Source organism: Microcaecilia unicolor, chromosome 10 (assembly GCF_901765095.1).
Source record: "Microcaecilia unicolor chromosome 10, aMicUni1.1, whole genome shotgun sequence".
In the NCBI taxonomy this organism is placed as follows: Eukaryota; Metazoa; Chordata; class Amphibia; order Gymnophiona; family Siphonopidae; genus Microcaecilia; species Microcaecilia unicolor.
This window is the reverse complement of record NC_044040.1, coordinates 34,024,925-34,047,613: the sequence shown is the minus strand read 5'-3', so window position 1 is coordinate 34,047,613 and position 22,689 is coordinate 34,024,925. Positions and strand designations below refer to the sequence as shown.

Sequence of the window (22,689 nt, the reverse complement as noted above, 5' to 3'; positions counted from 1 at the left end):
CAAGTATCAGATGTAACTGACTAAAAATGAGTGAAATTATTACTTCAGTAAAAATAAGAAATGTTTCCTGTGACAAAACTATTACTTAAGTACAGTAACTAGTTACTGTACTTTTTTTACTGTGGTAAGCATGCAAAAAATGCCTTACCACAGGGCACGCTCAGACATCCTATAGTGTTTGCTTGTGCGCATGCTACCCATGCGGGTCTGGGGGCGGAGAGTGGGCGTGTTCTGCACTAATTGGTTAGCACAGCTACACTGCTGCATTTTAACCATTTAGTGTGTGCTCAGTGCATGAGCCTTTACCGCCTACAGAATGGATGGCAGTAGAGCTCAAGCACTAATGGGAAAATTAGCAAGCGGCCATTAATGGAGAAAAAGAAAAATCAACCATTTACACCAGCGGTAAAAATGGCCTTAGTGCACAGGAATGACCCAGGTAAGGCCACATTAAGGCCACTTTGTACCATAGTTGTTATACAACATGAGGGTAAGGGGGGAGGGGGATTCCTGTCAGCAGAAACGGAAGAAGACCTGGATCAGATGCTGTGAGAGGAAGCACCCAGATAAAGGACGAAGAAAGAGGATTTCAAGGTTACCAAAGCCATTTTTTTTATTTTGGCTGATGTTTTTTTTTCAGTTGTAGCTCACAGTGAGCTACATTTCAGGTAGCAGAGAAGATAACAGTTCATCTGATATATACAGTCCTCATTTTACATAGGAGTAAAAGTTGGAACTCTGACATCCAAGGCACTCAGGACATCTCAAGGTTCACTGGTGATTCAGAATAGACTCTGCTAACATAGAAGCTGCTGTAAAATACAGGAAAAATGGATATTTATGCACCAAGTGCATGTGGTATAAATATCCATTTTAGAAAAAAAAAGGTTGACATTTCACAATTATGTGATGGAATAGCAACATAAGGTGTATGTGCCAATACATACATGTTGTCATGGTCCTACTGTGATTTCCGGGTTCAGATTGCGCTGCCAGTGTGCAGCGAGAGAGGCTGCTCATCGCGGGACCTGCAGCATCCAGCGAGCACTGACATCAGATGCCGAAGCAAGGATTTAAACACCTTCGGATCTCTGCTCTTGCGTCAAAGCCACCCTGCTGCATTCTGCTTCTTGTGGGTCCTGAGATGTCATTCCCACTCCTGTTTCTCTGGATTCTTGTCCAGCTACATTGCCTGTGTGAGTGGGTTCCAGCCACATTGTTTCTGTGATTCGGTTCTAGCTATATTGCTTGTGTGATTGGGTTCCAGCTTCATTGCTTGTATGAGTGGTTTCCAGCTACATTATCTGTGTGAGTGGGTTCCAGCTACGTTGTTTGTGTGTGTGGGTTCCAGCAGCCTTGTGCTTCATTGTGTATGGGGGTTCCACCAGTTTTACATTTCGTTGGGTGAGTGAGTTCCTGAGAAGCTGCCAGCTTCCGTGTGCTTTTGAGTCCGAGTCACTGAGGCTTGCTTACTCAGTTTTCTCTTGCCCTTACCCTGTTTCCAATATTAACTCTATTGTGGACCTGTCTGAGTCTGCTACCAAGATTCAGTCTATCGTCGATTTCTACTATGAACCAAGAAACATAACACACATTTATGTTATCCAGTTTAGAAATAATGATGCTGTCACAGAGTCCGATTTCCCTTGCCAATTTGGCTTTCTGGAAGGACAAAATACACTGGGGGATTAAGGGGGCAATCTCCCTTTATCCCTCCAGTGGAGTGCCGCTCAATCGGAACAGTTTGCCGAAACCTAAATGTGCTTGGAAGCAGATGTAAATCCTGACCTCGATCTGTTAGGACATCGACGTTTATTCCCTTTCTGAAATGGGGAATAAACATGTATCTTCTAGGTACACCCTTAGTCCTGCCCAGAACATACCCAGACCATGCCCCTTTAACATTTGCACGCACTTGGGTTTTTCACATACATATCCCAGCTTTGCAAAAATAGGAACTTAGACATTTATGCAAGAGAAACGTTTAAGTACCAGTTTATGCATGTCTCACATGTGAACAGCAACTAACTATCAAGGGTCAACATACCATCAATAAACAGAGCTTATCTAGAATGATCAATGGTATATGCAATGTACTATAGAAGTGCAGGGACAAAATACAGTTCTTCAAAGATATAATTCATCAAGCATATAGTTCATCAAAAATAGGGAGGAAAAGATCTCATAATGACCAGAATCCACAATCACTCCTGCTTTAAATTACAGCTGTTTTAACATGTGGTTGGTTCATAAATAATCATAGGTCAGAAAAACCTCCCAAAGTGTATATCATTTAGTGGATCCAAAAAAACAACTTTATTTTCTGAATTAGCATCTACTAAACAGGCAGATAGAGAGTACGTAACTTAATAAGCGGTGCACAGTTGCTTGACTCGCCGATTTATCGAGTCTTTTATTGGGCTGAGGTCCCAACAGGGACCCGTTTCGCTGCGGCTTCTTCTGGAGACCCAGCCACCTATATTCCCGAAAGAAGTTCAAAAATCAAAATGTAGTGGATGCTAATTCAGAAAATAACGCCATTAAGTTTTTTGGGATCCACTAAATGATATACACTTTGGGAGGTTTTTCTGACCTACGATTATTTATGGACTGACCACATGTTAAGACAGCTGTAATTTAAAGCAGGAGTGATTGTGGATTCTGGTCATTATGAGATCTTTTCCTCCCTATTTTTGATGAACTATATGCTTGATGAATTATATCTTTGAAGAACTATATTTTGTCCTTGCACTTCTATAGTACATTGCATATACCATTGTTCAATCCAGTGGCGTAGCCACAGGTGGGCCTGGGTGGGCCAGGGCCCACCCACTTTGGACTCAGGCCCACCCAAAATTGTGACACTCTTGCTATGGCTGGTGGTTATTCCCAAACCTTGCCAGCTGAAGATTTTCTGTCCTTGGGCAGCCAGCGCTCTTCCAAATGTCAGCCAGCAGCACTTGCCTTGAGCTGACGCTGACTGGCCCTTCTGCACATGCTCAGTTTTCTCACATGCCAAAGCCTGCTGGCAGCAACATCAATTTGAGGCAAGTGCTCGAGTAGTAGGAGGAAATCTTCAGCTGGCAGAGTTTAGGGACCCCACCAGCTCAAGTATTTAATATTTGGGGTTTGTGGGCAGGGAGGGGTGGAGAGAAGAGCAAACTGGAGGGGTACCGGGGTGGGGGTGGGGGGGAGAAATTCCATGCCCACCCACCTTGGGCTCAGCCCCACCCAAAATTGGCTATCTGGCTACGCCCCTGGTTCAATCTAGATAATTCAAATGTGAATAGTCCATCTAACTGACCACCTTAATCACCCGATAAAAAACTTACCTTGTATTCATATACAAAACCTGTAAGGGACATGAGGAACAACAGCAAGAGGCGATGATCCACAACAGTGCGTAGCAGTAAACAAACAGGCAGACCAACACTTCTGAAGCGCTGTGCAGTTTATTAAAACAATCACCTGATGTGGTCACATTTCACCCTCAGGCTGTGTCAGGGCTAAAAAACTAATACGTGAATAAACATAAAAATGAAAATCATATGCAGAGCGGGAGGTGGGCATCAGATCGGATGGCAAAGCAGACCCTTGCCAATGCTGGGGGTTGGGGTTGGGGGAGGCGGCGGTCCAGCGGACCGCCAGCCCCCCTGTTGCTGGGGGGGACGGCGGCAGCCACTGGACCACCAGGCAGGGACCATTTTCGGAGAGGTTGGGGGGGCTGGAGACCCACTGGATCTCCAGCACTCCCTGAACCTGGGGGGGGGGCTGGGATCGTCAGGGGGACCGGAGGTCCGCTGGACCTCCAGCCCCCCTTTTGCCTTGCTCGGGCAGGGGTAGTCAGGGCCTGTGTTTGACAGGTTTGGGATTTTGATAGCCCAGACCTGTCAAACAAGTGCGGGCGGATTGTGCTGAGTGCATGCTTGGCACAATTCGCCCGCACTTCTACCCCATGATCAGAGATAATTGCGCTGCTTAAATTTGCATGCATTATCTCTGGTCATCGGTGCAGTAAAGCCCCGCGCTGTTCCAGCGCTATTTTTAGAGCACTGTTTGGAACAGCGCAGGGCTTTTGATCATCTGCCTATAGATGAGCAGGCAGCAGCAGCGGAAAAGTAAGCTGCAGCCACTGCAGGGGCCAGACTCTCCATACTGCAGCTGACAGTCCTGACCCTTGGATGTCACTTCCTGTTCTAGATAAAAGCAAAAGGCAGAGGTAATAGCCAGTCTTTATTTAAAATCCAAAGACTCCCAGAGAGTTACACATCTGTGCCCAAATGGCCATGTTTTGCCTTGAAACCGCTGCATCTGGGGCAAATTTAAAAGCTGGTGGAAAATTACAGACTTCACCACATCTGGCCCAATAGATAACAAGGTTAAAAACAATGCTCCTTTCTCTGGGTGAGTTTTTGTAAATGGTTTTCTCAATTACACAATCGCACCCAGAGGAAGGAGCATTGCTTTTAACCTTGGTATCTGTTGGACCAGACAGTGCTCCTCTGTATCTGTCTCTTTTTAGCAGCGCAGTTGACTCAGCTTTGCTCTCCTTTTTGATACCAGTTTGCAAGGGATTGTAGAAAAACTGTTTAGGTACATTGAAGCAAATGATTAATAAAAGTTACTAAAAGCTTAGAATAGCCGAGTGCTGTACAGCGCTGCGTAACCCTAGTAGCGCTCTAGAAATGTTAAGTAGTAGTAGTAGTAAAAGGTCCGATAGTTTGCATTGATGGCCATCTGATGCCCCTCTGTCCTTAAAAAAAAAAAATGCATTAAAAAAACATAGTATTCATATTGTGGAAGAATTGTGAGTTTTGCATTGCTTGTGAGAATAATGCATCTCTTTAGTATGCCATTAAATATATATATATATGTAATATTATTTTTTGGTTGCCACGGGGTAATAATACTCCCTATATCATTTTGAATTGAGGGATTGTAGAAGAACCGAATTTTAACTTCACATCCAGCCCGGCGGTGCACCGATATCTACGTGAGTAACGAGTCTTTGGTATGTTTTCTTGTGTGCTAAAAAGATAATTTCTTCCTGCAGAAAACGGCACGGAACATAAAACTAATCTCTGTTAAGCTTCCCGCACTTTACTACATTGACCTCAGTCATAACAAAAAGGGTCTACTCTTCATTAAGGAGAAAGTAAACTACTTATCCCAGCATGCTGCCGGGTCCAACGGTTTAGAGTACGTCATTCAAGACCGACCAACCAGAGTACGGGCGGGCTCTGGCTTCGGGCAAGGGGAACTTCGTCAGTCGCGAGCGCACTTTGAGCCGGGACTGAGTAGTTGGTGTTGGTAGAGGCGCCATATTGAAAGGGACGAACAAAAAAAAAAAAAAAAGGAAGAGAGAAGACAGTTTTAAAATAAAAAGAAACGGCCGGCTTTGGCTTTATCTTTCCTGTCCTACAGCTCCCGGGTGGCGGGCTCCGGCGTCAGCATGTTATACCTGGAGGATTACTTGGAGAGTGAGTAGGCGGCGAACGGCCGCAGAGCGCGTGCGTGTGTGAGCGAATGTACGCGCTGTCGCGCTCCCGCCGGGCAACACTGACCGCCCCCGCCTTTCTTTCTCTCTCTCTCCTGACAGTGATCGAACAGCTTCCCATGGATCTCCGCGACAGGTTTACGGAAATGAGGGAGATGGACTGCAGGTTCAGAGTATGCGACTTCCTATCCCTCACTGCTTCTGATCCTTGCAATTATTCACTGGGTGCCGCTTTGTTCCCTCACGTTTCAAAACTGCAGTCGTGTCTGCTATTACACAACAGCGGTGTAGACAGGACTTTATTTGTGACATTTATATCCCAAACAAGTTTTGAGTTCAGTGTGGCTTACAATAAACAGTATAGGATACAGACAAAGAATAATGCATAAGAAAGTATTTGTTGTAAGAAGCCAGTTTTACAGTATCGTAAACATACTGGGATAGCTATAGATGTTTAACATTTAGAAAATCTATTATGAATGAGAAATTGTGCATGGAGCAAAGAGAAAGTTAATGGTAAATAAGAGTAATAACCAATTCAGGTAATAATTAATTGTTTGAGATATGGTTGTTCTTTGTGAGGGTTTGTTTGAGTAGGAACTTGCACGCCTTGCACCTGAACTCACATAATACTGCCTTGACCATCATATGGAATACGGGTTTAAATATCAAAACGTATTATACTATTAAGCGTTAGTTGGTATTAAGATGCAGACTTAGGGGTATGTTTACTAAGGTGCGTTAGCGCTTTTAATGCGCCTCTAAATTTAAGGCGCGCTAAACGTTAACGCGTGTAAACCATTTACACGTGTTAAAACGCTAACGCGCCCATAGCGCCGCTTAGTAAACATAGGCGTTACAGTGGAAGCTTATTTTTCGATTGCTATCTGCCTAGGTCGCCTTCCCTGTTTCCTTAATTATTTTTAAAGAATAAATGCGTGTGCCTTTTACGAAGACTGTACTTTGGAATCTTATGCTTTCCACCTTTACAGAGCTGCTGGGCCCTACAGCTTTGAGGAGTTGCAGAATGCATTGGATCCGGCTCTACTAAGATGGGGTAAGAAGTCAGAACCTCCACGTTAAAGAAACTGTCAAACTTGCAGCTTCTGTGGAATCCAGGGCATCCAGTTTTATCTGTCTTAGTAGAGAAGTTTTGCACAGTGAGCAGCTTCACTCTGGATCCAATGCATTCCACCTTAAATGTTAAGATGGGTAACCTGATCTGGCACTATTATGATGCAGAAACAGGCCAGATTCTACGGATATGCCCTAGAACAGGCTTGTCCAGACCGTTTTCTATTGGGTGCCATATTTTATAAAATTCAGAGAGCCAAAACATGTGTGCACACTCTTCAGAATCATACACTCCTGCACTCTGAGAACACCCAGAACAAAATTTGAATTACACATTAGTTATTTATTTACTTATAAAATGTATAATAAAATAGAATAACATTGAAAGAAATACATAAACAGTCCTAAAATTCAACATCTAGGAAATAAATAAAATTTAAATGTCTTTCTAAAAACAAGAACAGCTTCCTGATCTACTACTACTACTTATCTCACGTGGCAGCCTATTCCATTCATTCCCATTCTCTTTCTCAGCTTAGCAAAAGGACCCTTTTATTATATGTATGATGATCTGCATAACGCTGTTGTGATCCCCCTTGTGTCCCTATTTGTACTTTTCCTTCTATTGCTGGCATTAAAAAAAAAATACAAGGAGTAATAAAATGTCTGATTGTGCAGCGATAGCAAAAACATGCATTCTTCAGAAAACATAATGTTAAACTGCCTAAGGGAGCGAACTGTGGGCAGATTACCATCTATGCAAGAAATATGCACACCTTCCCTTCTTTCCAGGGGACATAAGGCTGGCAATTGGAATTTCAGCTCCCTTCTAAAAACACACACTTTCAGTCTTTCTATCCTTCCTTGTTCTACCCCACACCATAAAAGGAAAAAAAATATTTTAGTGGAAATGTTTAGTTTCACACTTAAAAAAAAAAAATCCACAGCAACAAAGATTGTAATTAAGCTCAGAGATTTGCAATCTCCTAAATAAGATTTTATTGTTACAGATCCATTTTTTTGTTCTTTTTAATCTGTTGTTGTTGACGACTTAAAAATCAATAAAGAATTATTTGGGCCATCTGAGCAACACAGCACCTCACAATATGCTTTGAATTTCAGAAACATATGCAGTCATTTTAAAGTCCTCTTTAGGCTCACCTGGCTTCAGCAGCAAATTCCTCCTGCAGAATCCCTGCTTCCCTGCCATGACTCTTAACTGCGAGCTTGATCTACGTGGCACCAGAAGTTTGGTTGGTCTTGCAGTATCAAGGCTTGTGAGACTTGAAACTGGGATCAGCCCGAACTTCTAGCTCCTCTGGGCTTAAGCTTGTGGTTGCACAGTCATGGCAGAGAAACAGGGATCTCCTCGGAGGAATTATGTTTCCATCAAGCTTCTGCAGGCCAGAAAATTAGGTTGGCGAGGTGAGTTTTGGCCTGTGGGCTGCGAGTTGGACAAGCCTGTCCTAGAACTACTACTACTCATCATTTCTATAGTGCTACTAGACGTACACAGCGCTGTACACTTGAACATAAAGATCTCAAAAAGAGTTTACAGTCTAATCAAGATAGAGAGAAATTGCAGTTCTGGTTGTTTTTTAAGGTGGAAAGCATTGGAATGAAAGGATACAGATTTTACCTATTTCCCTGTGCTTTCCATTTGTTACTTTAAGTTGCTTATGCCAGTGCTTCTCAACCCTCTCCTGGGGCATAATTAACCAGTTAGGTTTTAGGAATACTGCAATGAATATGCATGAGAGATTTGCATATCGTGTCTTCAGTATATACAAATCTATCTCATCCATATTGTGGTAATCCTGAAAGTCTAACTGGTCGGGTGTACCACCAAGAGGGTTGAAAAGCACTAGCTTATACTATATTCCTGCACTGGAGTATAAGAAATAGTTCATTGGTGTCATGATTTCTTTGAGAGGGCCTCTTTCTAAGGCATTTTCTATTGTTTTCTAAGGCACTAAAATAAATTGCACTCGTATGCTAAAATCTAATCATATGCAAATCATTTGCATTCAAAAATAGCGCAAACATGGGAAATACATTATAAGCATATATGTGGCAGGAAAGCTCTGTGCAGAAATATTGAATATGGTATTCATACTTCTGTTGTTGCATGCCTAACCCTTAATTTCACAGCTGTAGCAATACATCCCTATTAACCCTGCATTTGGTTACACAGTCATCTCAGATCCCTCATAGCACTGCCATTTTTGTTTAATTAATTGATCCCTTCTCAACAAAGCAAGAAAAAAGTTGCATGCTGACACAGGAGAAGAAACAGGCATGAAATCCTCATAACATGAGCCTGAGGAGAAGGGCTATGTACAACTTAGACCATGTGTTAAAGTTTCAGGGCCCTGTTTACTAAGGTGCACTAGCGTTTTTAGCACATGCATAAAGTTAGCGTGTGCTTTGTGGGTGCCTACACAGCACATGCTAAAAATGCTAATGCTCCTGTAGTGTGGATTAGTAAACAGGGTCCTCGGTGTCTTCTGTGCACTTCTTTACATCTGGGTTTATCAGCTAAGGAGACTCATTTTCAAAGCACTTAGACTTACAAAGGGGTTCTTTTATTAAGTTGCGCTAGCGTGTACTAAAAACGCTAGCACACCTTTGTAAAAGACCCCCAAAGTTCCATAGGTTACTATGGAACTTTGTAAGTCTAAGTGCTTTAAAAATGAGCACTAACATCTACTGGATTTAAATGTACACTGCATGATATTTTTAGTCTTGTACATAGTTTTCTTGTGTGCTAAAATTCTTTCTGCATAAGGAATGCATGCTAAGCTCTGTACTAAGCTTCCCGCACTCTATTACATGGTCTCATAAAACACAGTTATGTGTGGAATTTTTTTCTTAATTATCCATGACAGACTTGGGTACATTCGTGTATATAACCAAGATGCTCATACTTGTACTTATGTATTCATGAGATATTTCTGAGGACAGGGTTAGTCTAGAGAAACGTTCTTGCCCTAGTAGCAGGTGCAGTAAGTTGTTCCTTAGAAAACTGATGTAAAGTCTACATGAAAAAGTGCCCGTGCACTTCACTTGCCCCTTAGATTCATGGTGGTAAGAGTGGCTAAGTAGAAGCAATTTTCAGACACCCGAAGGAAGAAAAAGATCCCAATGATTTTTAATTGCCAGCATAATTTTTTAAAAGGCATATTAATTTTTGCTAGTATTTTTCCTGTACAAAAATAAGGCAACATCATTTGACTGGAAGCGTCTACTTATTAAAGTTTTCACATTCATTTTAATAATTCTATCTTTGCCTTTTTAGCTCCAAATTGTTACCCTATGCAGCTTATAACATTTAAATTCATAAAACGTTTATAAATATTCAATAGATAATAAAATACAATACTCTATACATTGATTAACAGTAAAAGTTAACACCCCTCCATAAATTGGGAAGGCCAGTTGTACATTAATTCAACCACTTGAGAGAAAGAAATTATTATAGGAAGGTAGCATAGACATCAATAATTACAGCTCATAAAAATCATGGCATTATAATACAAATGGTTATTGACTTTTTAATGCCTAATCATATTAACTGTGTTTGGCAAGTCTGATTTTTAGTCATGTCCAAATCAAATCCCAATGTTTTTTAAAGTTCTTAAAAGGATTTCAATTCATACAATGTTTTCTTCTTAAATAAATAAGATTTTTTTTTTCAGACAGAGAAAACCTACACAAGGAGGTCAGTTTTGTGAATGCAGTAAAATGTAGTTCTATGTTAAATAAGTATGCATTTCCCATAATAAGTTTACCTTAAGAGAGCTAGAGTACAATCCTGCACCTTCAACTGAGATAAGAGACTTGTATGATGATTCACTGACAGTTATGCCATACTCTAAGGGTATTTGTGGATGGGAATACTGTAAAGGGTTTTTTTTTTTTTTTTTAAATACTGCAGTAAAATTGGTCAACCTCACTGAATGTCACAATGTAATAGCACAGCTGACAGCCTGATTATAGGAAGTCCAGGAGTCAGCTGATGCCTTTAGAATGTTGCCCTTTTAAGTCATATTAAATGGCAACATTTGGGAGAGTCACATTGCAGCTGTCTGCTTCTGGCGTTTAGATCAAAGAAATAGCTATTGTTAGTACTTACATTTAAACAAGTTTAGATTTAAAAGAAATTGTACATAAATGTAAAGTTAAAGATGAGGGCTTTTCAGTCTGACTGCATTAAATAAGAGTTCACAAGTTTAGAAGGTAGTTGGGGATAAATATGGATTTGAATGGTTGCTTCATGGACACAGGAAGCTGTCATAATTGTGTAATGGATTTGAATTGATAAAGGGTGCATAGCAATAGGATTATCTATTTTATTTTTGTTTTACTTTGAGCTTCAGCCACCAGAGGTGATTGCTTTCTCTTAGACTATTCTATAAGAAATATTTGCAGAGCAATCTCAGGAATTTGGTAAACAGTATTTTAGGGTCACCAATAATCATATAAGGTAACTGTTTTTTTTCTGCAGATGCTATGGACCAGCTGGAACAGAGGGTCAGTGAGTTTTTTGTGAATGCAAAGAAAAATAAACCAGAGTGGAGAGAAGAGCAAATGACATCAATTAAAAAAGTAAGAAGATTATAGATATCGGATAAGATTTGAAACAATTCTAATAGCATTCCAAACCAGCTTAGAGGATGGACATAATTTGTTGCTTTTTCGGCAAAGTCTATAAATGGGGCCTTAAGTTGTGCCCACTATGGCCACATGGCCAAACTGTGTGCACAACATAATTGAACAATAAGCCAATCAATGCTGATAATTGGCAATTAACAACCAATTATCAGCACTATTTGGCAACAATTAGGATTTATGCGCATATCCGATTCTGTAATGCATGCGCCTAAATCCTATTGCACATAACAATGGGGGGGGGGGGGGGCATTCCTAGGAGCATTCCCAGATTGTATGCACGTTGCTATAGAATCATGCCTAAACCCCTAACTTAGACGCCAATTTTTAAGCCTGCTTATAGCAGGCCTAAGTGCAGCCACCTACAGTTAGGGGCAGCTTAATGCTAAACGCGATTTTATAAAAGGCGCATACTCTTTATAGAATTGTGCTAAGCGTGTTTTTAGTTGGCACTGATTTTCAGTTGCAATTTATAGAATTTGGCCCTTTTGTCAAACAGCCAGTGTCTCTTTTTAGGAAAGCTTGCAAGTTTTCAGTGCTCATTTTAAAAGTATATAGACTTACAAAGTTACATAGCGCCGTTACATAATCAATACATCCTAATTTAAAAATATTTAAATATAATCTAGAATGCCTTAAGGCAATATACTGCCAATTCAGGAACAGATAATATTCCTCTAATAGGGTGCTATATCCAGAAGCATATAAAGCAAACTTGTAAATTCAATACAATGCAAAGCTTATTAACCACTTTATCCTAAAAAAAAAAGGTCCAATGTAATTTATAAAATAAGAGACCTCTACAAACTATAATACACAAAACAGTTATATTAATATCTATCAATTTATCAAATAAAAGTTTTAATTTTTTTCCATAATAAAAATTTTGTTCAATTCTGATAGATACAGGTAAGCCATTCCAAAAAGAAATCACTTGAAAAGGAAAAAGTTAAACATGTGCTTTAAGCGGAACCCTTAACAGATTGATAATGCAGTAATAATTGATCCTGAAGACAAAGACATAATTCATGCCATATAAAAAAAAAAAAAGAGTTCTATATCCATTCCACTGTGGGAACTACTTGCTAATCATGTGAGATCACATTAAACCACAAAAATGGTGGAGTCTGTCATTAAATGTTGGAAAATTAATATAAAAACAAATCTATCCTAACAACTTTGACAAATTGGAATTGATACATAGAAACAGAGAAAAATGAAGGCAGGTAAAGACCATGTGGTCTATCTAGTCTGCCCACCAATGCCATCTACTATCCCTTCCTCTCCCTTAGAGATCCTATGTACTAGTCCCAAGCTTTCTTGAATTCAGATACAGTTTCTATCTCTACTGTCTCCACCTGGAGGCCATTCCATAAATTTGCTACCCTTTCCATGAAGCACTATTACCTTAGGTTACTCATGAGTCTGTCTCCTTTCACCTTCATCCTATGACCCTTCATTCCAGAGCTTCCTTTCAATTGAAAGAGACTTGTCTCCTGTGCATGTATGCCATAGAGGTACTTAAATGTCTCTATTAAATCTCCTCTCCCCCTTTTTTCCAAGTAATACATATGGAGATCTTTAAGTCCCCATACGCTATATGATGAAAACCACTGACCATTTTAGTAGCTGCCCTCTGGAATTACCCTGTTCATAGCTTTTTGAAGATGTGATCTCCAGAATTGTACACAGTACTCTAAATGATTATACAGAGGCATTGGGGCTCATTTTCAAAGCACTTAGCCTTCCAAAGTTCCATAGAAACCTGTGGAACTTTGGAAGGCTAAGTGCTTTGAAAATATGCCTAATTATCATTTTTTTCCCCTACTGGCCATTCCTCTTCTTGTGCATCCAAGTATCTTTCTATCTTTTGCACCTGTTTGGCCACATTAAGATCATCACATACAATGACACTCAAGTCCTGCTCCTCTTTTGCGCACAAAGTTCTTCATCCCTTTAGGTCAGTGTTTCCCAAGTCGGTCCTGGAGTACCCCCTTGCCAGTCAGGTTTTCAGGATATCCACAAAAAATATGCATGAAATTGATTTATATATACTGCCTCCATTGTATGCAAATGAATGTCGTGCATATTCATTGTGGATATCCTGAAAACCTGGCTGGCAAGGGGTACTCCAAGACCTACTTGTGAAACGCTGCTCTAGGTGCCTGCAGTTACACTACCCATAGAGCTGGCATAAGTTTGGCATCAGAATGTGCCAAGGACCTACGTAACTTACATTCTCCGAGGACAAGCAGGCTGCTTGTTCTCACTGATGGGTGACGTCCACGGCAGCCCCTCCAATCGGAATCTTCACTAGCAAAGTCCTTTGCTAGCCCTCGCGCGCCCGCGCGCACCGCGCATGCGCGGCCGTCTTCCCGCCCGAAACCGGCTCGAGCCGGCCAGTCTTCTTTTGTCCGCACTCGGTACGGTCGTATTTTTCGCCGTGTCGAGCCCCGGAGTGTCGACCTCGCGCGTCCATATTGTTGAACGTGTTTTTTCTTCATAAAAGCTTTCCTTGTACTCGGGAAGTGCTCCGGAACCCCTCCACCGGGTTTCGTTTCAATCCTCCCCGTATTTCCAGCTTTTGGCCCGATAAGTTTTCTTTCGTCGTCGGGGTAGGCCTCTTTTCGGCCTCGGTCGAGATTTTCTCCCTCTAAAGTTTTGGTGCTCTTTTTCCGTCATTTCGGACTTTGATTTCGCCGGCGTGATTTTTCCGCCCATGACATCGAAGCCTTCCAGCGGCTTCAAGAAGTGCACCCAGTGCGCCCGGGTTATCTCGCTCACTGATCGACACTCGTCGTGTCTTCAGTGTCTGGGGGCCGAGCACCGCCCTCAGAACTGTAGTCTGTGTTCCCTGCTTCAAAGGCGGACTCAGGTAGCGAGACTAGCCCAGTGGAACGTTTTGTTCTCGGGCTCTTCGTCGGCATCGGCACCGGGATCTTCGAGTGCATCGACGTCGTCAGCGTCCAGACCATCTTCCTCGGCCGCCCTTGCATCGAGTGCATCGAGGCATCGGGCCTCTGCATCGGCGCCGAGACATCGGATAGCTGCATCGACGTCGGTGGTACCGGGACCTCGTCTGCTGATGTCGTCGGACGGTGGTGCATCGTCAGGAGTGCAGGTGAGGGCTGTCCATTCCCCTGCTGGTGGCGGTGAGCCTTCGGGTGGGTCTCCTCCCACCCTGAGGGCTCCTGCGGTACAGCCCCCCCGAGACCGACCTTCTTCGGCCTCGGCCCCGAGGAAGCGACGGATGGATTCTACGTCCTCCTCGTCGGTGCCGGGGAGCTCCGGTGACATGCTTCGGAAGAAGTCGAGAGAAGCATCGACACCGGTCTCCTCCCCGCGTCGGCACCGAGAGCTCTGGGTCGCCGAGGGATTCGGCACCCAGCAGGCATCGGCACCGAGAGGACCGCTCACCCTCTGTCCAAGAGGTGTCGATGCGCTCCACTCTGGACAGCCCGGAACAGCCTCCTCGCCCGGAACAGGTCCTGACGTCGACGCCTGCATCGACCTCACAGCCTTTCTCTGCAGCCGCTCTAAACGAGAGCCTCCGGGCCGTTCTCCCAGAGATTCTGGGAGAGCTGTTGCGCCCTACCCCTCCGGTACCGGCGGTGCTTGCGCCTCCGGTACCGTCGAGCGTGGCGCCGCCTGGCCCATCGCCCAGGTTGAGGTCCCCGACGTCGGTACCGCGTGCGGTGCCGGCAGCGGCCACCTCCCAGGAAGGCTCCCCGACTACGTCGGCGGAGGGAGCTTCGCCGATGCGGGCGAGGGAGTCTACCTCTCGACGCCCCCATCGTGGACGTGGCTCCACTGAGTCGAGCAGGGCGAGGTTGCAGACACAGGTTCGTGAACTTGTGTCTGACACCGAGGGTGAGGCCTCGTGGGAGGAAGAGGAAGATCCTAGATATTTCTCTGACGAGGAGTCTGAGGGTCTTCCTTCTGATCCCACTCCCTCTCCTGAAAGACAGCTTTCTCCTCCCGAGAGTCTGTCTTTTGCTTCCTTTGTCCGGGAGATGTCTACGGCCATCCCCTTCCTGGTGGTTGTGGAGGACGAGCCCAGGGCTGAAATGTTTGAGCTCCTGGACTATCCTTCTCCACCTAAGGAAGCGTCCACCGTTCCCTTGCACCATGTCCTAAAAAAGACATTGCTTGCGAACTGGACGAAACCCTTAACTAATCCCCACATTCCCAAGAAGATCGAGTCCCAGTACCGGATCCATGGGGACCCAGAGCTGATGCGCACTCAGTTGCCTCACGACTCTGGAGTTGTGGATTTGGCCCTAAAGAAGGCTAAGAGTTCTAGGGAACATGCTTCGGCGCCCCCGGGCAAGGACGCTAGAACCTTAGACTCCTTTGGGAGGAAGGCCTACCATTCCTCTATGCTCGTGTCCAAGATCCAGTCTTACCAGCTCTACACGAGCATACACATGCGGAACAATGTGCGGCAGTTGGCGGGCTTGGTTGATGCTCTTCCCCCTGAGCAAGCCAAGCCTTTTCAGGAGGTGGTCAGGCAGCTGAAGGCGTGCAGAAAATTCCTGGCCAGAGGAGTTTATGACACTTTTGATGTTGCGTCCAGGGCCGCTGCTCAAGGTGTGGTGATGCGCAGGCTCTCATGACTGCGTGCCGCCGACCTGGAGAATAGAATCCAGCAGCGGATTGCGGACTCGCCTTGCCGTGCGGACAACATTTTTGGCGAAAAAGTCGAACAGGTGGTAGAGTCTCTCCACCAGCGGGACACCGCATTCGACAAATTCGCCCGCCGGCAGCCTTCAGCTTCTACCTCTACAGGTAGACGATTTTTCGGGGGAAGGAAGACTGTTCCCTACTCTTCTGGCAAGCGTAGGTACAATCCTCCTTCCCGACAGCCTGCGGCCCAGGCTAAGCCCCAGCGCGCTCGCTCTCGTCAGCAGCGTGCGACTCAGCAAGGCCCCGCGGCGCCCCAGCAAAAGCAAGGGGCGAGCTTTTGACTGGCTCCAGCAGAGCATAGCCGACATCCAAGTGTCCGTGCCGGGCGACCTGCCGGTCGGAGGGAGGTTGAAAGCTTTTCACCGAAGGTGGCCTCTCATAACCTCCGATCAGTGGGTTCTGCAAATAGTCCGGCAGTGGTACACCCTCAATTTGACCTCAAAACCTCCAAATTGTCCACCGGGAGCTCAGTCTTACAGCTTCCAGCACAAGAGGGTACTTGCAGAGGAACTCTCCGCCCTTCTCAGCGCCAATGCGGTCGAGCCCGTGCCATCCGGGCAAGAAGGGCTGGGATTCTATTCCAGGTACTTCCTTGTGGAAAAGAAAACAGGGGGGATGCGTCCCATCCTAGACCTAAGGGCCCTGAACAAATATCTCGTAAAAGAAAAGTTCAGGATGCTTTCCCTGGGCACCCTTCTCCCCATGATTCAGCAAAACGATTGGCTATGCTCTCTGGACTTGAAGGATGCCTACACACATATCCCGATACTGCCAGCTCACAGACAGTATCTGCGATTTCAGTTGGGCACACGCCACTTCCAGTACTGTGTGCTACCCTTTGGGCTCGCCTCTGCGCCCAGGGTGTTCACAAAGTGCCTAGCTGTGGTAGCAGCGGCACTTCGCAGGCTGGGAGTATACGTGTTCCCATATCTCGACGATTGGCTGGTAAAGAACACGTCCGAGGCAGGAGCCCTGCAGTCCATGCAGATGACTATTCGCCTTCTGGAGCTACTGGGGTTTGTGATAAATTACCCAAAGTCCCATCTTCTTCCAGTGCAGAACCTCGAATTCATAGGAGCCCTGCTGGATTCTCGGACGGCTCGCGCCTATCTCCCAGAGGCGAGGGCCAACAACTTGTTGTCCCTCGTCTCCCGGGTGCGGGCGTCCCAGCAGATCACAGCTCGGCAGATGTTGAGATTGCTGGGCCATATGGCCTCCACAGTTCACGTGACTCCCATGGCCCGCCTTCACATGAGATCTGCTCAATGGACCCTAGCCTCCCAGTGGTATCAGGCCGCTGGAGGTCTAGAGGACGTGATCCACCTGTCCACGAGTTTTCTCGAATCCCTGTATTGGTGGACGATTTGGACCAATTTGACTCTGGGACGTCCCTTCCAAATTCCTCAGCCACAAAAAGTGCTGACCACGGATGCGTCTCTCCTGGGATGGGGAGCTCATGTCGATGGGCTTCACACCCAAGGAAGCTGGTCCCTCCAAGAACGCGATCTACAGATCAATCTTCTGGAGTTACGAGCGATCTGGAACGCTCTGAAGGCTTTCAGAGATCGGCTGTCCCACCAAATTATTCAAATTCAGACAGACAACCAGGTTGCCATGTACTATGTAAACAAGCAGGGGGGCACCGGATCTCGCCCCCTGTGTCAGGAAGCCGTCAGCATGTGGACCTGGGCTCGCCGGTACGGCATGGTGCTCCAAGCCACATATCTGGCAGGCGTAAACAACAGTCTGGCCGACAGATTGAGCAGGATTATGCAACCTCACGAGTGGTCGCTCAGCTCCCGAGTGGTGCGCCAGATCTTCCAAGCGTGGGGCACCCCCTTGGTGGATCTCTTCGCATCTCGAGCAAACCACAAAGTCCCTCAGTTCTGTTCCAGGCTTCAGGCCACCGGCAGACTGGCGTCGGATGCCTTCCTCCTCGATTGGGGGGAGGGCCTGCTGTATGCTTATCCTCCCATTCCTCTGGTGGGGAAGACTTTGTTGAAACTCAAGCAAGACCGAGGCACCATGATCCTGATTGCTCCTTTTTGGCCGCGTCAGATCTGGTTCCCTCTTCTTCTGGAGTTATCCTCCGAAGAACCGTGGAGATTGGAGTGTTTTCCGACCCTCATCACGCAGGACGAAGGGGCTCTTCTGCATCCCAGCCTCCGGTCCCTGGCTCTCACGGCCTGGATGTTGAGGGCGTAGATTTTGCCTCTTTGGGTCTGCCAGAGGGTGTCTCCCGTATCTTGCTTGCTTCCAGGAAAGACTCCACTAAGAGAAGTTACTTCTTTCATTGGAGGAGGTTTGCCGTCTGGTGTGACAGCAAGGCCCTAGATCCTCGCTCTTGTCCTACACAGACCCTGCTTGAATACCTTCTGCACTTGTCTGAGTCTGGTCTTAAGACCAACTCCGTAAGGGTTCATCTTAGTGCAATCAGTGCATACCATTACCAAGTGGAAGGTAAGCCGATCTCGGGACAGCCTTTAGTTGTTCGCTTCATGAGAGGTTTGCTTTTGTCAAAGCCCCCTGTCAAGCCTCCTACAGTGTCATGGGATCTCAATGTCGTTCTCACCCAGCTGATGAAACCTCCTTTTGAGCCACTGAATTCCTGCCATCTGAAGTACTTGACCTGGAAGGTCATTTTCTTGGTGGCAGTTACTTCAGCTCGTAGAGTCAGTGAGCTTCAGGCCCTGGTAGCCCAGGCCCCTTACACCAAATTTCATCATAACAGAGTAGTCCTCCGCACTCACCCTAAGTTCCTGCCAAAGGTCGTGTCGGAGTTCCATCTGAACCAGTCAATTGTCTTGCCAACATTCTTTCCCCGTCCTCATTCCTGCCCTGCTGAACGTCAGCTGCACACATTGGACTGCAAGAGAGCATTGGCCTTCTACCTGGAGCGGACACAGCCCCACAGACAGTCCGCCCAATTGTTTGTTTCTTTTGATCCCAATAGGAGGGGAGTGGCTGTAGGGAAACGCACCATTTCCAATTGGCTAGCAGATTGCATTTCCTTCACTTACGCCCAGGCGGGGCTGGCTCTTGAGGGTCATGTCACGGCTCATAATGTTAGAGCCATGGCTGCGTCGGTAGCCCACTTGAAGTCAGCCTCCATTGAAGAAATTTGCAAAGCTGCGACGTGGGCTTCTGTCCACACATTCACATCCCATTACTGCCTGCAGCAGGATACCCGACGCGACAGTCGGTTCGGGCAGTCAGTTCTTCAGAACCTGTTTGGGCTTTAGGATCCAACTCCACCCCCCGAGGGCCCTGTTTGTTCTGTTCCAGGCTACACTCTCAGTTAGTTGGTAAATGTTTTAGGTCAATCTCAGTTATGTCCTCGCCGTTGCGAGGCCCAATTGACCATGGTTGTTGTTTTGAGTGAGCCTGGGGGCTAGGGATACCCCATCAGTGAGAACAAGCAGCCTGCTTGTCCTCGGAGAAAGCGAATGCTACATACCTGTAGAAGGTATTCTCCGAGGACAGCAGGCTGATTGTTCTCACAAACCCGCCCGCCTCCCCTTTGGAGTTGTGTCTTCCCTTAAGAGTTTGTCTTGCTACATACTGGACTGGCCGGCTCGAGCCGGTTTCGGGCGGGAAGACGGCCGCGCATGCGCGCGAGGGCTAGCAAAGGACTTTGCTAGTGAAGATTCCGATTGGAGGGGCTGCCGTGGATGTCACCCATCAGTGAGAACAATCAGCCTGCTGTCCTCGGAGAATACCTTCTACAGGTATGTAGCATTCGCTGTATTCTGTAAGTTACATGCATAATAGGGAGTCCTGCCCATGCCCCACACATTTGTACACCCCCTTTGCAAATATTTGCTATGTAAGTTACGTGGGTATTTGCAGAATGGCACTTAGGCACACTACTGGCACTTTTGTAGTTAAGTGTACACGTATGCATGTAAGCTAGATTTTTAAGCAACGCAAGAGGCGCATAAATGCGGACACCTAGATTGTAAAATTGCCCTTAGGTGTAGTAATTAGAAGTCCATGTGTCTAAAGACAAAAAAATATAAATCTGCTTTTGTGTGAACCTGGTCCAGCCATTGTGCTAAGGAAGACCTTTCCAATAATGTTTCAGATTGCTCCTATAATCCATAATCCTTTTGTTTATTGGACATCTTGTCTTGCCCATGTATAATAGAGAATAAGACCAGAGAATTACATAAATAGCTTGCACTGATCCACAAGCAGCAATTTTCTTAGTAACTAAAGCAGTCAGTCTCCAATGCATGACTACATGCTATGTTGACCACTCTGTGTCCACTCCTGATTGAATTGAGGAACTTTTAGGAAAAGTTGATGAAACCAAATAATACAGATTTTTGCTTTTAATTGAGCTTGAAATGGGAGGCTTCAAAAGGACAACATGGTCCTATGTCATTGATTAGTTATGTTTAATAGGTCTACCTAATGAGGCATCTTAGGTAGTATGACAGGAAACAGATCGAGTGGTTCAGCACATGTGAAGTTTCTTCTTCAATAGTAGCTCTCAATTCATGAAATGAGTGTAACTGTGTGCCCGATTCACCACCACAGTGGGATATCCACACTGTTAAACTAATAAGACATATCTTTTGCATGTCTGTCTAACTCGAGAAGAACAAATCCGACAAAGCCTAAAAGAATTGGCAAACTATATTTTTCTTTTATATGGTGAGGATGGGAGCTGTCAAAATGTATGAGTACTGAGGTTCATTTTCTTCCAAAAAATAGTGATCATAAAACGCCCAGCCTGTAACTTAATTATCCAAAAAAGAAATCTGGCAGGGATCCAAAAAAGTATATGAAATACAGATTTGGATCGCATCCATCAAAATACTTAAAATTCTCACGGGAGCCCTGTCAGACTGACTGTATGTCATCTATATACCAAAGCCACAACATATCTGAACTTTTAACCCAAGGTATAGACCCTTGCATACTTAAAAGAAGTGATGCATAGGTAAACAATGCCAGGGGCTATTGTGACCCCCTCCCCCCGTTGCAGTACCCTAAATTTGTTGATAGAAGTGTCCATTAAAAAGAAATAGTTATGTACTAAGGCTATAAAAGCCAAACTAAACAAACAAAGTGGTAGGAACTCGGATATCCATCTAGCACATGATGTGCAATCCGGTTATAAAGATTCAATAGCCAAAGTAACCAGCAATGTATTATCTTTAGGTACCAACACTTGATTCAACAACTCAGTTACATGTGAAGCCCCCCATGGATATGAAGGTGCTAAAGGCATAAAAATCACAACATTTACAAATTTAAGCTACTTGAGGTAACTCTTGGGCTAAAATAAAAATAACATATAAGTGCAAGGATAGATGTTTCTGCTTTGCCAATAGTAATTTGATTTTCATAATGTTCATAGTTCCATGATCACTGTCTATTTATTTTTTATTTCTTTATTTATTGCAGGATTATTATAAAGCTTTGGAAGATGCAGATGAAAAGGTTCAGTTAGCAAATCAGATTTATGACTTGGTAAGTAGATTGTGATTTATTATTGTGTATCAAACACAGGATGTAGGTAATCTCACTAGTAATATCTGTATTCGGCATCCTTATGTAGAAATTACCTGCTTTGTGCCAGTAAGCCTTTTAGGGCTGGAATATACTAGTTGTTTTCCAAAAAGATACAAAATTGGAAATGCCTTTAATACATCTGACTACTAATTGAAGAAGATACGGAAAAATTGATCAAGGGCATTGAGAATCTAATGCTCAGAAACTCCCAGTGAATAGAATTTTCTTTCTAGGCAAGCAGTTATTGAGGCAAAGTATTTTTTGTGTGTTGGCTTAGAAGTTCAGAAATGACAATAATGGGTCTTCTCAAATTTCCAAGTCTTTCCAGTGAATAGCAGTAGGTTCCCTTCTAGATAATTTAATTGGGTGACTCTCTACAGTGGTTTACCTGGAAGTGGATCTGCATTATTTTGGACCAGAATTTCAGACACAGAAGCTGATGGTAAAGACTACTCTGGAAAATCTTTGATCTAGAAGCAACAGCTGTAGAAGATGGATGGCTCAGAAGGAGCTATTCAGTTCCAAGGGTATCGACAGATACCTTGTGTACTCTGCTTCTGCTTGGAAACTGTTCAGTTGGTCATCATGGTGGTCTGAAAATGAGAATTCCTCTTACCCCTTGATCCATGAAGCTTACTTTCATGTTTCTATTACTGGAATAGCAGAAGTGTAATTTTTCTATTTTTGGGAAAGAGCTTCAAGGTCTGAACGCTGCCGTAAAGACTTGGTATGGTCCTGAGGATAACCTCCAAGGTGTGTCTTACACAGAGAAGGGATTACAGTATATCCGTGTTGGGTTGACTAGCAAATAAGAACCCAATTGGATCCAGAATGCTGCATCCCATCGTCTGTTTGCATACTGTACATGTAGCAGCTTGATGGTGGCATTAGGCTTTAGAGCAGGCCTTGGGATGTATTTAGCCAGTCAGGTTTTCAGGATATCCACAATGAATATGCACAAGATAGATTTGCATAGAATGGAGGTAGTGCATGCAAATTTGTGATGCATATTCATTGTGGATATCCTGAATACCTGACTGGCTAGATGTGTCCTGAGGACTGGGTTGAGAACTCCTGCTTCTTTAGTGGCCTACCAGATGGGTTTAGATGCTTAGATTATGTGCATGTACCAGCAAATGGAGACTGAGAGCAACTGACTTTGAGACTTCTATAAAACCCCTTTGCAGTTCCCAGCCAGTCAGTATTTCTCAGTCTCTCAGCAGATGACGGACGTTCAG

General features: G+C 44.6%; 1 protein-coding gene across 2 annotated transcripts in view; it reads left to right on the top strand.

The window, feature by feature from the left end:
- Positions 1–5,291: 5,291 nt before the first annotated feature.
- The window catches only part of ING3 (inhibitor of growth family member 3), a 62,163-nt gene continuing 44,765 nt past the window's right edge, over positions 5,292–22,689 (top strand). Inside the window, exons 1-5 of one of the 2 annotated variants that reach the window (XM_030216453.1) lie at positions 5,292–5,480; positions 5,600–5,663; positions 8,121–8,128; positions 11,079–11,179; positions 21,344–21,409. In XM_030216453.1, the coding sequence (XP_030072313.1) occupies positions 5,453–5,480; positions 5,600–5,663; positions 8,121–8,128; positions 11,079–11,179; positions 21,344–21,409 (267 nt within the window). In that variant the 5' untranslated portion in view covers positions 5,292–5,452. Of the gene's footprint in view, positions 5,481–5,599; positions 5,671–8,120; positions 8,129–11,078; positions 11,180–21,343; positions 21,410–22,689 lie in introns of both variants that reach the window. The other variant, XM_030216452.1, reaches the window with a different exon arrangement.